The 18,369-nt window shown below is 36.7% G+C and overlaps 1 protein-coding gene across 4 annotated transcripts in view; it reads right to left on the bottom strand.

Moving 5' to 3' along the window:
* The window catches only part of LOC125912308 (transcription initiation factor TFIID subunit 13), an 88,212-nt gene that overhangs the window by 45,352 nt on the left and 24,491 nt on the right, over window positions 1–18,369 (bottom strand). For 2 of the 4 annotated variants that reach the window (XM_049616661.1, XM_049616659.1), the window contains 3 exons: window positions 8,893–8,940; window positions 5,321–5,487; window positions 2,797–2,880 (listed from right to left, as the gene is read on the bottom strand). In XM_049616661.1, coding sequence (XP_049472618.1) covers window positions 2,797–2,880; window positions 5,321–5,478 — 242 coding nt within the window. In that variant the 5' untranslated portion in view covers window positions 5,479–5,487; window positions 8,893–8,940. The remainder of the gene's footprint in view (window positions 1–2,796; window positions 2,881–5,320; window positions 5,488–8,892; window positions 8,941–18,369) is intronic. The other 2 variants (XM_049616658.1, XM_049616660.1) reach the window with 1 other exon arrangement.

Genomic DNA, 18,369 nt, shown 5'->3' with positions numbered 1-18,369 from the left:
AACTAGAGGGAAGTCAATCTTTGGCGACGGGGGGGGGGGGGGGGGGGGGGGGGGGGGGGGGATAAAAAACCTTTGGAGTGAGATTCAAGGGTATAAGGTCTTCCAGCTGGGGGCACTCTCCAGTCAACACAATGTGAGCTAAAACTCAAGTAGAAAGCTACAGTTTCACTTTCTTAAAAAGTCAGCAAAAAGTTTGGTACTGCAAGAGTAGCTGAAAAGCAGGAGGACATCCAAACACAAAGGAAGCCATAATGAAAAATACACCAAAATCTACTGTACAAACTCAGATAAAATCTTTGGCTGTCCCTGAAACTGTGAAGATGCCAGGGAGACTCCAAGGAGCCCAGGGAAAGCAACAGATGAAAGGCTAATTAACTGACAAAGATCTCAGCTGGCATCCACTAAGTGGGAGTGTAACCAAGTTAACTACCTCATGAATAAAAGTCAACACTTTTCAAAGGCAGATAACAGAATCCAGAGCCTCAGCAATGAATCCACAATGTGCAGAATACACTAAAAAAATTTTTTTAATGTTTATTTATTATTTTTAAGAGAGAGACAGAGTGCGAGGGGGAACAGGGCAGAGAAAGAGGGAGACACGGCATCCAAAGCAGGCTCTAGGCTCCGAGCTGTCAGCACAAAGCCCAATGCAAGGCTCGAATTCATGAACTGTGAGATCATGACTGAAGCCGAAGTCAGACACTCAACCTACTGAACCACCCAGGTGCCCCATATTTTAAAAGTGACTAGATATGTTTAAAAAAATAAAAGTTAGGGCGCCTGGGTGTCTCACTCAGTTGAGTGTCCAACTTCTGCTCAGGTCGTGATCTCAAAGTCTGTGAGTTCAAGCCCCGCATCGGGCTCTGTGCTGACAGCTCAGAGCCTGGAGCCTGCTTCAGATTCTGTGTCTCCCTCACAATCCACACACAAAAATAGTTTTAAAAAAATGAATAGCACCTCAGTCCTGTGGGACAATATCAGTTATCTAATACTGCATAGAGTCCCAGAAGGAGAAAAGGGCTAAAAAAAATATTTGAAGAAGTAATGGCCAAAAACTTCCCAAATTTGATGAAAAATATAAACTTACAGATCCAAAAAGTACAGCAAACCCGAAGCAGGAAAAATACAAAGAAACCACACTTAAGCACATCATAATCAAACTGCTAAAAGCAAATGATAAAATCTTGTTGCCAGAGGCAGGAGTTGGAAGGGTAGGCAGATTGGGTAAAGTGGGTCCCAAGATATAAACTTCCAGTTATAAAGTAAGTCATGGAAATGTAATGTACAGCATGGTGTACATTATATAGTTAATAATACTGTTTTGCACATGTGAAAATTGCTAAGAGAGACCTTAAAAATTGTCATCACAAGGGGCGCCTGGGTGGCTCAGTCGGTCACGCGTCCGACTTCAGCTCGGGTCATGATCTCGTGGTCCGTGAGTTCGAGCCCCGCGTCGGGCTTTGTGCTGACAGCTCCGAGCCTGGAGCCTGTTTCAGATCCTCTGTCTCCCTCTTTCTCTGACCCTCCCCCGTTCATGCTCTGTCTCTCTCTGTCTCAAAAATAAATAAATGTTTAAAAAAAATTAAAAAAACAAAAACTGTCATCACAAAAAAGTGTTTATAACTATGTATGGGGATGAATGTTAACTAGACCTACTATGATCACAATTTTACAATATATACAAATATCCAATCCCTGTATTGTACATCTGAAACTAATATAATGTTATTTATATGTTAAATATACCTCAATAGGGGCACCTGGGTGGTTCAGTCGGTTAAGTGTCCGAATTTGGCTCAGATCATGATCTCACAGTCTGTGAATTCAAGCCCCACATCCGGCTCTGAGCTGACAGCTCAGAGCCTGGAGCCTGCTTCAGATTCTGTGTCTCCCTCTCTCTCTCTCTGCCCCTCCCCCACTCATGCTCTGTCTCTTTCTCTCAAAAATAAATGAACATTGAAAAAAATACATATACAGGGGCACCTGGGTGGCTCTGTTGGTTAAGCGCCAACTTCAGCTCAGGGTATGATCTCACAGTTCATGAGTTTGAGCCCCGCCTGCTTTGGATCCTGTGTCTCCTCTCTCTGCCCCTCCCCCCACTCACGCACTGTCTCTCTCTCTCTCAAAAATAATAAAAAAAAGAACATAAAAAAAATACACACACACACACACACACACACACACACACATATACACCTCAATAAAAAAAAAAAAGATCTTGAAGGCAACTAAAAAAGAAAACAAAAACAACAACAACAACAACAACAACAACAACAACCATACAAGAGAATCCAGACACAAACACAGCTAAGTGTTCATCAGAAAATAATGGAGGCGAGGAGACAATAGAATAACATCTTTAAAATCTTCATATTATTGGGGCATATGGGTGGCTCACTTGCTTGAGCTCTGTTGGGACTCTTGTATCAGCTCAGGTTGTGATCTCTCAATTATGATATGGGAGCCTACTTGGGAGTCTCCTCTCCCTCTCTCACTCTGCCCCTCCCCAGCTCATGCTCTCTTTCTCAAAATAAATAAATTATGAAGAAACAACTGTCTCAGATATGGCCCTTGTGACTTTTTATATACACTGTCAAAAAGGTAGGTTTATAAATCAGATTTTCAACCAACTGAAGTACATACAACTTGTCCTCTAGAAGTGCTCCAACTCAATGGTATTGAGTATACTATTTTCTAGGAAAGCTAACAGTCTTGTTTTTAAATTTTTGTTTATTATTTTGTTTTGCTAAGCCTATACCAGTGATAAGACAATAAAAAATTTTCATGAAATCTTACCTTTTTTTGTCAAATTTTTCCATACATTCTAGAGGCTGTATAAACTGAAGAACTTCATCCCATTGACCATCAAGGATTAGCTGCCTATATAAAGAAAAACACATGCATGTTATCAAATTTGGGTTATACTAATTAAAAGCAGAATAAATAAGAATGAATAAAAGCAGAATAAATGATAAGAATAAATGATAAGCAGAATAAATGAAGCATTAAAACTTCAGTCTGAAGTCTGTAATGAGGTTAACATCCTCAACCACTATACTAAAATAAATTTTTCACACCTTATTTGTAACAACATATCCTATATGAGAAGAATTTGTGAATCTGCATCCACTTCTCATTCTAATATATATGTGGGGTTTTTTTCACCTATATAAAAACACTGGGCTAAGTCTAAACGTTCCTTTATTTTCCTACTCATCTTACAGTTTTAAAGCTCTTCTGTATTATTTAGGGGCCAATGTATGGCTATATTTCAGACTCACCAAATCAGAGGTTCTTAATTGGGGGTGATTTTGTCCCCAAGACATCTGGCAATGTTTGGAGACATTTTGGTTGTCACAATTTGGGGGTGCTACTGACATCAACTGAGTATAGGTCACAGATGTTGCTAAACATCCTACAATGCACAGGAAAACCCCCACAGCCCCAAAGAACAAAGAATTATCTGGCCCAAAATGTTACTTTTGCTGAGGTTGAGAAATCCTGCTCTCAACTGTGATTTCTACATCTTTCAGGCATATAACACTAAAATGTATACTCTGAGAATAAAAACAGCAAGGAATAAGATCAGGTTTCATTCCACTTTAGTGGTCTATGGGAATTTCCAAAAGTTATAAGGCATTCTTACTGCTGTTCTTCTTTTATAATAGCAATTTCCCTACTTCTGGATTTTTAGAACAATATAATTTAAAAAGGGATGGGCAGGAGGATCTAAATAAGATTGCCAACTTTTAATCCTGCTAATAAGGAATATTAGTAAGAAGCAATCATAATATATCATAATCATTTTACAAAGAGGCATTTTAATATTTAAAAAGAAAGGGCAGAATTTCAAAGGTTAGTCCTTTAAGATGAATACATTTAGTTTAATGAAAAACTTAACTATTCTACAATTCTTTGCATTTTACCTCAGACCAGTAAAACTTCATCAGAAACCCAGCTGGTTCTTGGAGGGGGGATATTTGAGAGCCACTGCTAAATTCCAGGAGTAGCAATGCTTGAAAGACAGGGCCGGAACGGCCTCAGTGTTGGTTCCTGAGAATATTGACTAAGCTCCCCAGGGCTAAATGACATTCATAACACCAAATACAAGGAAGTTCAAGGAGTTTAAATAAACTCTTAATACATTGAAGTTTTTTTTTTTTTTTAAGTTCCTTTTTCGTGACTTAGGAATGCTTCATTTTTTAAAGCTTTCCAAGTCACAAAATGCCACATGTCCAAGAATCTGTACTCCTCATCAAGGATATTCAGTATCACATAAGCAGAGAGTGCATTTCTGTCTGGAAATCTGGGTTTTTCTTTTTCCATCTAATTCAAGTTAGGATATATTTAGCTTCCCATTTGGCAAATATGTTAATTCTCTTTTGCTCTGCAATTCCAAGAATCTTGTTCTAAGGAAATAATTCAAGATACAGAAAAAGTCCTATGTATAAAAGATGTTCAACAGAGCATTTATTTAAGATAAACTGGAAATAATTTGTTTAAAATTGGGGAACCATTAAGAAATCAATTAAATCAAAAAATTTTAAGTATAAATTTGTAATAACACAGAGAATCCTTATAATGTTAATGGATAAAGGATACTAAATTATCCTTCTAATAGAATGTAACAGAATTGCTTTTTTTTTTTTTTTTAACATGCACAGAAAATCATCAGCATGTAGTATGTCTGGGTGATGGGTATTTTTCTCTTTTCCTTTTCTATATTTTCTATAACGAATATATCTATATTCATTTCTATGGCCAAAAAGATGGTATTTCAGAATTTTGTTTTATCCTTCTGGAGTCTCTTATTTTTTATTTTTTTATTTATTTTTTTATTTTTTTATTTTATTTTTGGGACAGAGAGAGACAGAGCATGAACGGGGGAGGGTCAGAGAGAGAGGGAGACACAGAATCGGAAACAGGCTCCAGGCTCTGAGCCATCAGCCCAGAGCCTGACGCGGGGCTCGAACTCACGGACCGCGAGATCGTGACCTGGCTGAAGTCGGACGCTTAACCGACTGCGCCACCCAGGCGCCCCTCTTATTTTTTAAATCAAGAATTTTTCATGATGATGCCACAACCACAATGGAGTTGTGACTCTAGTTTTTTTAATGGACTTCTTGATCTTACTATTGAAAAGATTCTATAGAAAACATGACTTTGTAAATGTTCCATTATAAAAACAAATATTATTTTTACAAATTATATGGCCTTTTCACGATTATAAATATCCCACCTGAAATACACATATTATTTCATTAACACTTAACACTTCTTTGAAGGAGCTACAAACCTTATAAAACTAATGAAATCATACCTCAGAAAAAGCATATCGTCTGAAAATAAGCCGTTTATGACTCCACTTTCTTTCTCGAGGGCTAACATACTAATGTGAAGTTTCTTTGAATTCAAGAAGTCTAAAATTAGTTTAATAATTTCAACCTCTTTTACATTCACTGTTTCTTCAGCCGTCATGTTGATAGCCTAAATATTAAACAGAACAAAAACAAAAATTAGTCCTATTATTTTATTTCTAAGTGTTATTAACTGTCTGGAAACTCTACATAATACGTTTCTTGGAAATATTTAGTATAGGTATTTTGAAATTAACTTAATATTTATCAAAACCAGTCATTCTTTAAGGTGGAATAAAGGTTATGGCTATAATTTTTTTAAGTCCTTGTCTTTGAGAGATACACACTGTAATAATACAAATTAAATGATATAAAGTCTGTGACTTGTTTCAAAATAATATAAGAGGGGACTGGAAGAGGTAAAGATGAAACAAGAATAATGACTATTGAAGTGGGGTAATGGGTAAATGGAGGGAGATTCATTTATATTTGCTATGGTCTAAACATTTGTGTCCTCCCAAAATTAATCTGTTGAAATCCTAATCTTCATATTGACAGAATTAGGAGGTGGAGCCTTTGAGAGGTGATTAGATCTTGAAGGCTCTGTCCTTCATGGGATTAGTGTCCTTCAAGAGGCCCCAGAAAGACAGCTCAACCCTTCCACCTTGTAAGAATACATTGAGAAGTCAGTAGTCTGCAACCAGAGAGTCCTCATCAGAACCTGATCATGTGAACATTCTGATCTTAGATTTCCAGCTTCCAAAGCTGTGAGCAATAAATTTCTGCTATTTATAAGCCACCCTGTCTATGGTATTCTGTTACAGCAACCCAAATGGACTGAGACAATATTATTCTATCTATTCTTACACATTTTTAAAATCTGTCATAAAAAAGAACATTTTAAAAGTCATTAATAACCATGTTTAGCCATGTCCTAAATACCTTGCCGTAGGCATACACTCATTCAATAAGCAGCTTTTTCTCTGTGGTAGGCACTGTTCTACTTAGGAGACACTGGCCTTGTCCTTAAGAAGCTTATAGTCTATAGCAACACAAACTATTATATCTTGTACTTTGGAGTCAAACAAAACAAGGCTGATTAAAAAGTACAACTTTAACTCATATCAACCTAAACATGAACAAAGATATTTCAATTCTCTACAATCTCTTCTAACTTTTACCTAAAAGTTTGCAGTGATACAATTGAGCACATAGGTTATGAATTCATAAAGATTTAGAACTAGGAGGAATTCTGAAGATCATTTCACAGATGAGATCACACAAGTTAAATGGCCTAAGCTGTTGGAATTTTCAAATGTTAAGGCTAACAGCAGTACAAAAGACTACCATGCTAAAGGGACTAGCTGCAAAGACACATCATCACGCATCATCAATGAAGCAGACTATTGTAAGCACATCTTTCTCACAGGACCGACTAACTTTAACCAAGTTCACAGAAACAAACACACATATGTATGCAAACGTGTTAATTTTTTTCCAATTTGTTTATTATCTTGTCAATTTCTTTCTTTATAATGAGAAGTGTAAATGTCCAGCAGACTATAATGCTCATATCAGATGAGTAGATTTTCTCTTTTAGGTAGAGAAGGTGGCAGGGTAAACAAGGGACAGAACATGGGAAGATATCATATGACTCAAATATTTAATGACATCAAATTAAGCTAATCTCCTACATCAGGCTAATCTCCTACATCCATCACCACAATAAGGACATGCTTGCCTCAAGAAACAAACAGATCACCAATCTCTCTCTCAAAAGGGCAGCTGACCAGTCTGCATGCTTTGGGTTTCTCTTTGCTCTTTTGAGCTGACCATCCTCCTGTTCACAGACTTTGTCCAAAAAAGGATACAGTAAAATTAGTGATATTTCTGCTCACTAAATTTTAATTACATTTCAGAGGTGCCTGAGATTACTCCTAGAGCACAAGGGTTAGTGGTTTTAGCATTCCCCAAATCTTCATATAATTTTTACTAGCAAAAGAATGGCTTTTACTAATTTAATTATCAGAAAAAAAATTGCCCCTTCCATCTTTTAAGTTTTTAGTGGGTACTTCACTTATATCACTATGTATCAACCATACAACTTGGTGCAGAGTTGAGATGCAATTTTCTATTGTTGTTGAATATACCCAATGATATCGAACATTTTATAGGCCTCAATTTATTTTACATTCAGCCTCAATATGGGAGAACTCTAGAGTTACTATGAATTTCACGTTATGGGGTGCCTGGGTAGCTCAGTCAGTTAAGCACCTGACTCTTGATTTTGGCTCAGGTCGTGATCTCTCAGTTGGTGAGATTGAGCCCCACATCGGGCTCTGCGCTGACAGTGCAGAACCTGGTTGGGATTTTCTCTCTCCCTCTCTCTCTGCTCCTCCCCAACTTGTGCTCACGTGCACTCTCTCTCAAAATCAATAAATGAACATTAAAGAAATAAAATAAATCATAACTACAAGTTCAATGCCACCATCATTTCTGATTAATAAAGTCTAAGAGAAGAAATAAATTCTTACAAATACATATTTTTATACTGACTTTACATTTAAACTTTGAATAAATACAAAAAATGTATACTAATTAATGTAGAATTGTTCAGGGTTTTTAAAAGACAAGCTTTAATTCTATACTGTGAAATTCCTAGCAGAAAAGTATACTATTTTAACCACTCAACCCAGAATTTTAATTCTTATAAGATTCACTGTTGCTAGATAGCATATATAACATAGGCACATGCTTAATGACTATATCTTCGTTATTCTTTTCTAACCACTCTGTGTTACTGAAACGTTTGTAGAGGCTCCCCAAATCCCAGCTATATAATTTAGAAATTAAATACATTATTATAAATATAACTTTTAAAGATAACACATAAAAACATAATTCACATTCTTTTTAAAACTTTTTTTTTTTTTAATGTTTATTTATTTTTGAGAGAGAGAGAGAGAGATAGCAGGGGAGGGGCAGAGAGAGAGGGAGACAGAATCCCAGGCAGGCTCCATGCTGTCAGCACAGAGCCCGACGTGGGGCTTGAACCCACGAACCATGAGATCATGACCTGAGCCGAAACCAAGAGTTGGACGCTTAACCAACTGAGCCACCCAGGCGCCCCCATAATTCACATTCTTAATCTCCTTAAGCTATTAATCACTACCAAGCAGAATTTTTCTCTAATTCAGAAGAGTAGAATTCAATAATAAATGTTTCATCCTCCCTTCTCAGGGAAGATATAAAACAGTAAGAGTTAACTAGCTTAGAAACAACTAAAATTATCTTTTAAATGAGATGTACAGTACATAAGTGTACAATAAAGTTTACTTGAATTAACTTAAGGTGCAAAAATCAATGAAGAAATGCCTCTTAAAAAGTACGGAGTAGATGATTTTGTTTGCAACTATTCTAAAAATCATTCAAAAGGACAGAACTCTGGCCCTTTAACCTATTTAAGCCAAAGTCAGCTCTGACAACACTGTAGGTTAGATATGCCAGCGCATGGTGCATGTGAACGATTACTCACCAGGCAGAATTTATGTAGAGCCAACAATAAAGTGTATTCTGCTGAAAACTGAAAACAAAATGAAAAAAAAATCAGAATGTTTCTGTATTTCCATAATAAATGACACACTTACCTATTAAAAAAAATCACAAAAACATCTCTATGTATTTAAAAAAGTAAGTTTTTACTTGGGGAGTCTAGGTGGCTCAGTTAAGTGTCCAACTCTTGGTTTGGGCTCAGGTCATGATCTCATAGTTTGTGAGTTTGAGCCCCACATCTGGCTCCATGCTACTGGTGCAGAGACTGCTTTGGATTCTCTCTTTCTGCCCCTCTCTTGTGCGCTGTCTCTCAAAATAAATAAATAAGCTTAAAAAAAAAAAAAAGAACTTTTTACTTATATCCAATCCTGGACTAGGTGAGATAAAGAAATGTTTTCTTTAATAATAAGTATATCTGGACACCAGCAGGAAGGTAGTTAATATTTTAGTACTTAGATACAATTAATATCTACAGAAACTAAATTCCAGATGCCGTCTCTATACTCATACTGATTCCTATCTTAGTCAAACAAGATTAGAAGACTATATTAAGGGGCAAGAAATAAAATTATTTTTAGAAATCTAATGTTAAAGATAAAATGTTAACAAGAAAAAAAAAGAATGTCAACAGAAATATATTGACCTCTATGTATATTTCTATACATGGATATGGAAAAAGTTTTATGAAAAAAATATCAGTGGTAGCTTTCTGATCAAATATAAATAGATAGGATTTAAATGTTCCTTTGCAATGAGTAACATTTGAAATGTTTCTTTACTCACTTGTAATACAGATTAGGAAGGAAGAAAAATGCACAAAACTAAGAATGACTCACAAGTACAAGATTGAGGGAATCAAGGTACAGCCATTATAAATTTTACAGTCAAGAAAAGAATGCTGAAGAAAAGTTCCATTAATCTCCAACTCCATCCCACACAATAAAAACCACACTCTTTAATCTTCCAAGTATTACAGAGCATGTAACAATGAGTTACAGTGCCTTAAGATTCCTGTTTACAGACAAAAATGCAGATAACAAAATGAAGTACATGAACCCTTTTAATACCAAACTGTAACACCTTTTAATACCAAACTGTAACATAAAACTACTGCACCTTTTCCTTTAAAAAATAGAGCAATAAATTTAATAAAATAGCATTCTAAAAACTTAAGTTGCTGCCAGGTCAGTTAACTGTAAATGTCTGGTCCTTCAGAATTATAAATGTGATGTTGCAAGTCACTTAACCTCTATGGGCCTCAATTCTTCATACATAGAATAAGAGGGTTAGGGGCACCTGGGTGGCTCAGTCAGTTAAGCATCCAGCTTCAGCTCAGGTCATGATCTCGCAGCTCATGGGTTCAAGCTGCTCATCAGGCTCCACACTAACAGTGCAGAGCCTGCTTGCAGTTCTCTCTCTCCCTCAAAATAAATAATCTTTAAAAATAGGGGCGTCTGGATGGCTCTGTTGGTTGAGTGTCCAACTTTGGCTCAGGTTGGTGAGTTCAAGTTGGTGAGAGCCAACTTTGGCTCTAGTGTTTGGTGAGTTCAAGCCTGGCATCGAGCTTGCTGCTTTCAGGGTAGAGCCCAATTCGGATCTTCTGTCCCCTTCTCTCTGTGTCCCTCCCCCACTCTCTCTCTCTCAAAAGTAAAACGTTAAAAATTGTTTTAAAAATATAAAAAATATATTAAAAATAGAATAAGAGGGTTAGTTTGGGCAATTTCTATGATTTCCCTTTAAGTTTTATAATATGCTTTAAGTCACATTTCAATATACTTCTTGTTATTGATATACATATATTCTTAGGGGGAAATATAAAGTCTTGGATAATTAGAAGTCTCTAACATATAAGGTCAGTTTAATAAAAAAGAAAATAGATTTGTTTTAAATCATATAAGCAAGCAAACAAAAGCCCTTCTAACTGCAAAGCTCTGTCATGTCTGCTAATCAACTAATGTTTATAACATGGATACAGCATGTGTCCCTTCTTATTGTTGACAGCTGTTCTTCTATTCATCAATTATTCTAATTTACTTTCTGGAACTGTGAATAATTTTGGCTTAAAGACCAAATTATCTTTAAGCAGGTGTTGCTTAATATAGCTATAAAAAGAAAAGAATTCAATTAACATAAACTATATGTTGTGTATCTGCATAAAATATCTCTGGGGAAAAAAGACACAAAAAATTGATAAAAATGGTTCTTAAAGGGTCTTAAAGGAAAACTGGATAGTTAAAGAATAGAAATGGTAAGACTTTCCACTACATACCTTTTTATACCTTTTGAATTTTGTACTATGTACAAATATTACCTATTCAAAAAATTTAAATAATAATATGAAATATAAGTAAGAATTTCCAATTGCAAATTACTTGAAAATTCTAATTGCAAGTAAATGAAAGGTATTAGTAATAAAATGAATATAATATATTCATTAGGTATGTAAAGAAGTAATATTTCAGAATGATTTGTAAATTTTTGGTAACACAAGACCTCTTCTCAGATCTGATTCAAATATTATTTCAATCTTTCTTTATGAGATTAAAGTATGTGTGTTCTTTCCATATTGAAACTCACAAAAATTTAAAAAACATATTTAATTGCTAAAGAACTAAAAATTTACAAGATAAGCAAAACTAGTTTTGACTCAGACTGTATAATTAAGTCTTGTAACCCAGAAAATGTAAAGGAAAAAATGGTCAAATCTGGTACTAAAAATGTAAACTGTAAACCTTCCATTTAATAGAAGTTGTCATAAACAAGAGACAAAGGACAAATCAGGAATAAACATAACACACATAAACGGTTAAATGGTTACCAATGAGAACAAATAGGTAGCATCTTCAAATCAATACCCACCCCCCCCAAATTCCAGTTGAACAATGAGCAAAGACTACACAGACACTTCACAGAACTACAAAAGAGACCAAAAATTTATGAAAACATGTTCAACCTCACTAGTGGTACTAAAACAAGACACCATTTATGGCCTACTAATTTTGGCCTACCTGATAATACCTAGTTTTGGCAAGAGTGTGGGTAAATGCCCTTTCACACATTGTGTTAAAAATGTAAATTGGGACAAACTTTTTGAAAGAGACTTTGACAGCATGAAATTCTTATCTATAAAAAGATGTTTTTAATGTTTATTTATTTTTGAGAGAGAGAGAGAGAGAGAGAGAGAGAGAGACAGAGCATGAGCAGGGGAGGGGCAGAGAAAGGGAGACACAGAATCCAAAGCAGGCTCCAGGCTCCAAGCTGTCAGCACAGAGCCCAACGCAGGGGGCTCTCACGAACCGTGAGATCATGACCTAAACCAAAGTTGGACGTTTAACTGACTGAGCCACCCAGGCACCCCCTCTATAAAAATTTTAAATGTTTATACTCTTTGACTCACCAATTCTAATTCTACTTCTAGAAACTGATCCCAAAAAAGTACTTGCAAATACACACAAAGATACATATACAAAGATGTTCCTTGAAGATTTGCTTGTAATAGAGAAAAATGAGTAATGAACTGAGCTCTCATCATAGCAGTATTGTTAAATTATGGTAAATTCATAGTACAGAATACTAATGCATCCTCACAGTGCAAAGGCACATCACAGAATATAGCTATTAATAAACATCCGTTGAATGGATAAATATAAATGCATCCACTTATTTTTTTAATGCATCCACTTATTTTTATTTTTTTATAAATATAAATGCATCCACTTATTTTTGATATCTGTCTAAATAAAGAAAGGTCTGGAGGGATACATATCAAACTGGTCAGAGTGGTTACTTCTGAAGACAGGAATTGTAATGGATGCAGGGCATGAAACTAGGAAGAGAAAGGAGTTGAAGGGGGACCGTAAAACTCTTCATCATTTGTATTATCAGAATGGTTTACAACCAATATATATCCATGCATTACTTGTATATTTATACATACATTTCTTACATGAATACAATTTTTAACTCTAAAAAGAAAAAAACTATGAAAAATTACAGGATTAGGTTCCAAAGGTTCTCTTCTATATCAAGATAGTAACTAGAATAGAATCCCAAAGATAGGATTAACTGCTATGTTTACAATGAAATAATTATTGGGTACTATTCTAAGATCTTTACTTATGTTGTTTAATTGATCCTTATGAGATAGGCAATTTCATCCCCATGTAACAGATGAAGATATTGGGCTTTGTAAGTTTAAGAAATTAACCCAGGGGCGCCTGGGTGGCTCGGTCGGTTGGGTGTCTGACTCCGGCTCAGGTCATGTTCTCACAGTTCATGGTTTGAGCCCCGCATCCGGATCTGTGCTGACAGCTCAGAGCCTGGAGCCTGTTTCAGATTCTGTGTCTCCCTCTCTCTGGCCCTCCCCCACTAATGCTCTGTCTCACTCTCTCTCTCAAAAATAAATAAACAACAACAAAAAAGAAATTAACCCAGTATTTACATTAAGACTAAACATAAGGATGGAGCTAAAATGTATTATGCTAAGAGAAATAAGTCAATTGGAGAAACACAAATACCATCTGATTTTATTCATATATGGAATTTAAGAAACAAAACAGATGAACATATGGGGGTGGGGTGGGTAGAAAAGGGAACCAACCACAAGAGATGCTTAATGATAGAGAACAAACTGAGGGTTGATGGAGGTAGGTGGGTGGGAGATGGGCTGAACAGGTGATGGGTATTAAGGAGGGCACTTCTTGTGATGAGCATTGGGTGTTAAGTGATGAATCACTGAATTCTACTCCTGAAACCAATACTGCACTCTATGTTAACTAAATAAAATTTAAATTAAAAAAATAAAAATGCGGTTCCTGAGTGGCTCAATTGGTTAAGCATCTGGCTTCAGCTCAGTCATGATCTCACAGTTCGTGGGTTCGAGCCTCCCATCTGGCTCTGTGCTGACAGCTCAGAGCCTGGAGCCTGCTTCAGATTCTGTGCCTCGCACCCTTTCTGCCCCTCCCCAACTTGCACATGCGCTCTCTCTCTCTCTCTCTCTCAAAAAATGAATAAACATTAAAAAATAATAATAATAGGGGTGCCTGGGTGGCTCAGTCGGTTAAGCATCAGACTTCAGCTCAGGTCATGATCTCCCGGTTCACCAGTTCCAGCTTCATGTCGGGCTCTGTGCTGATGGCTCAGAGCCTGGAGCCTTCTTCGGAGTCTGTGTCTCCTTCTCCCCTGCTCATACTCTGCCTCTCTCTCTCTCTCAAAAACAAATAAAACATTAAAAATAATAATTTTAAAATAATAATAATAATAATTTAGAGGCACCTGGGTGGCTGGCTCAGTTGGTTAAGCGACCAACTTGGTTTCTGTTCAGGTCATGATCTTGTGGTTCGTGAGTTTGAACCCCGTGTCAGGCTCCAAGCTGGCACTAGGGACCCTTCTTGGGATTCTTCCTCTCCCCTCCCTGGCCCCTCCTCCCACCGCTCTCAAAATAAACAAACATGAAAAAAGATTTTTAATAATAAAAAAAAGATTAAACATATATTTCACCAGCAACTGAATACTTCTTTCAGAAGTACATCAGGACATACATCTTGATATCAGCATCCATGTCAATCAGGAAATCTTTAAAGTACCAGAGGGAACCTATTTAACAGGGTAGCAAAACAAAGGGGAGGCAAATTTTATATTTACATATATATTATATATGATTAATTTTTGTATGTTAATCATGATTAATTTTATTACGTATATATATATGATTAATCTTTAGATCAATTTTTCATTAGCTCCTCAAACATCTGAGCAAGTAGAACTCTTCAACTCTTCATTTTTTCCACAAGCATCTGGGCTGCCTTATCTTGGTAGCCAGACAAGAAATTGTCTCCCCCTCCCCAATTCAAATCCTAAGCTTTGCAGCAATGAAAATTAGAATTTCTGACTGTGAAAGGGAGACCGAAATACAGAAACAGAGAGGATAGGCAGACAGCGAAAGAGGAAGAAAAGGAGAAAGGGTAGGAAAAAGGAAAGAAGGAAATACAGTAGCCAAAGGTTACAACCCTGGGCAAGAATGGAACCATAGTTTGTGAGATGCTAAAGCTCTTTCTGCTATATCACACTAATTCCCAAGAAAGGGAAGGGCAAAGATACTTCACAAAAATAAGGAGAGTCATCTAAACATGTTAAAGGAAAAAACTTCACAGTAGTGAAATAATTTTTAAAAATTATTCCAGCTGAGGACCCTAATTTTATGATCTTTCACATTGTTTTTCTATTAAACAATGTTAATAGGGTAAATAGACTTCTAGATAAAATCCTGCATTAATAACAGTCTAACCAGAATTTTAAACATGCACTTTTAAAATTATTTTTTTAACATTTATTTATTTTTGAGACAGAGAGAGAGAGAGAGCATGAACAGGGGAGGGTCAGAGAAAGAGGGAGACACAGAATCTGAAACAGGCTCCAGGCTCTGAGCTGTCAGCACAGAACCCGACGCAGGGCTTGAACCCATGGACCGCGAGATCATGACCTGAGCCGAAGTCGGCCGCTTAACCGACTGAGCCACCCAGGCGCCCCTAAACATGCACTTTTAATAGGAGAGACAAAAAGGATTAGCCCAACTGTGTAAGAAACTAAAATAAAATTAGATATTACTTTTCTCTTTTTTTTAATAAAGGTTTCCGGAAGATCATCAGTTCTTTTTTTTTTTTTTTTTAAGTTTATTTATTTTGAGAGACCAAGAGAGAGAGAGCAAGCAAGTACACGAGCCAGGGCAGGGCAGAGAGAGAGAAAGACAGAGAATCCCCACAAACGGTGGGATATGGTGCTCGAACCTACAAACCATGAGATCCTGACCTGAGCCAAAGTCAAGAGTCAGATGACTGACTGAGGCACCCAGGTGCCCTGATACTACTTATCATTAAAAAAAAAAAATCTCTCCAGGTCTAATAAAATATATTTCTTAGCCCTTATTTAATCAACCCCACTTAATTTAAAATTGTTATCTAAATGAATATTGCCATCAAAAAATAAGGAATATTGAAACTGACAGGAGGGAAGGGAACCAGAGGGAGGGAAGGAAGGAAGGAAGGAAGGAAGGAAGGAAGGAAGGGGAAAGAAAAGAAAAAATTAGATCTAAGAGCTCTAGAGTTTAACTTTCAACTTTAAAATGGACCTCGGTCTTTAAAATATCTATGAAAACCACACCAAATATAGGGAAACCTAGATAAACCTAGATAAATTTAACAGTGTGTTGCTACAAATGCTTCACTCTGAACACAATTTAGCTTTTAGAGCACAACTAAAAGCAAAATCAGTGTTGATTTAAAGCATAAGAATTTTTATTTAATTTTTTTAATGTTTATTCATTTTGAGAGAGAGACAGAGTGCTAGTGGGGGATGGGCAGAGAGAGAGGAAGACACTGAATCTCAAGCAGGTCCCAGGCTCTGAGCTGTCAGCACAGAATCCGACGCTGGGCTCGAACCCACAAATCACAAGATCATGACGTGAGTTGACGTCAGACACTTAAATGACTGAGCCACCCAGGGGCCCCTATTTTTATTTATATAAAAAACTGTTTTAATGTTTATTTATCTATTTTGAGAGAGAGACAGAGAGCATTTGAGCAAGCAAGATAGAGGGGGTAGGAGAGGGGCAGAAAGAGAAGGAGAGCGAGAATCCCAAGCAGCCTGTCAGCACAAAGCCCAACATGGGGTTCTCGAACTGAGATCTTGATCTGGGCCGAAATCAAAGAGTTGGACGCTAAACCACCTGAGCCATCCAGGAGCCCCTACTGCATAAGAATTTTATATCAAAAAACAAAATGTGTAGAGAATTTTTTTTATTCTTAAATAATACACTTTTAGTTCACTTGCCTAGAACATGGTTCGGCAGATCTCTTTAAGACCTATCAGACCTTTGGGGCACCTGGGTGGCTTAGTTGGTTAAGCCTCTGGCTCTTGGTTTTGGCTCAGGTCATGACCTCCTGGTTTCAGGATTTCAAGCCCTGTGTCGGGTTCTGTGCTGGCAGCATGAAGCCTGCTTGGGATTCTCTTTCCCTTGCTCTCTGCCCACCTCCCTCACCCTGCACTGCCTCTGTCTCTCTCAAAATAAATAAATAAACTAAAAAAACAAAAAACAAAAAACCCTATCAGGGGCTCCTGGGTGGCTCAGTCAGTTGAGCATCCGACTTTGGCTCAGGTCATGATCTTGAGGTTCATGAGTTCGAGCCCCACATCAGGCTCTTTGCTGACAGCTCAAAGCCTAGAGCCTGCTTCAGATTCTGTGTCTCCCTCTCTTTCTGCCCCTCCCCTGTTCACACACTGTCTCTCTCTCAAAAATAAATAAATATTAAAAAACAAAACAAAACCCTATCAGACCTTTGCTGTGTTCTCTGGTCTCAGACTGAACAGCTTTATCAGAAAACTCACAGATGGTGTCACTGAACTCAAGAGAAACCTAGCAGTAGGTATGGGCAGACCAAAGCAAGTCTATTCTTTAAAACAATTTAAAATGAGAATCCCACTTACTAGTGAGCAACAGTGCCACTGCTTGATTACACAATTATTAGACATTAGGCAGAACTAAGAATTCCAGGTCTCCTGACTCACAGGCAAAAGCTTTAGGTGTTAATCATAAAGAATTAAAAGATTTTTTAAACGATTTATTACTTAAATCATCACAGCAGCTCATGGTAAAAATTCAAATGTTTATTAGGCAGAGTTTCAACCTATAAAGATGTAAATAAGAAATGTAGAAAGTATATATTCTTTTTTTTTTTTTTTTTGAAGTAGGCTCCACACCCAACATGGGGCTTGAACTCAACTTTGGGATTGAGAGTCACATGCTCCATCAACTGAGCCACCCGGTGTCCCTAGAAAGTTTATAATCTTAATATTTGTAATAAAAATTAACTCCAAGCACAAATTAATGCTATATCAACCAAGGTCAAAGTAAAATATTCATATAAACTCATACTATATTCCTTATTTATTTTCTTATTTGTGTGTTTCTACTTTATTTATTTATGGTAAAAATAATGTTTTATCTAAGAACACAATTTCACCTTTCATTATATGAGACCTCTAGTATCGTTTTCTGTCACACCTAAAGCCAAGGTACAGAAGTGTGCTTTGTAAAACAGATGAAGAATGTCCTTCATGGGGTGCCTGGGTGGCTCAGTTGGTTAAGCACCCAACTCTTGATTAAAGCACAGGTCCTGACGCTGGGGTCATGGGATCCAGCCCCTCACTGGGGTTAAACTGAACGTGGAGCCTGCTTGAAATTCTCTCTCTCTCCTTCTGCCCCTCTCCCCAACTCGAGCTCTCTCTCTTAAAAAAAAAAAAAAAAAAAAAGTCCTTCATGTTGTTTTACTCCCATACACACTTTATTATTTTCAAAGGGAAAAACAGAACTTAAGGTATTTGTGTATACTTCAGAAATTGAACTACATAAAAAATGGCTTTTTTTTTAAAGTCAGTAGGTCAACATACAGAAACACAGCAGGAA

Source organism: Panthera uncia, assembly GCF_023721935.1.
Source record: "Panthera uncia isolate 11264 chromosome C1 unlocalized genomic scaffold, Puncia_PCG_1.0 HiC_scaffold_4, whole genome shotgun sequence".
NCBI classification, from domain to species: Eukaryota; Metazoa; Chordata; class Mammalia; order Carnivora; family Felidae; genus Panthera; species Panthera uncia.
Note: the sequence above shows the minus strand (reverse complement) of the source record. Positions and strands in the feature narration are given on the sequence as shown.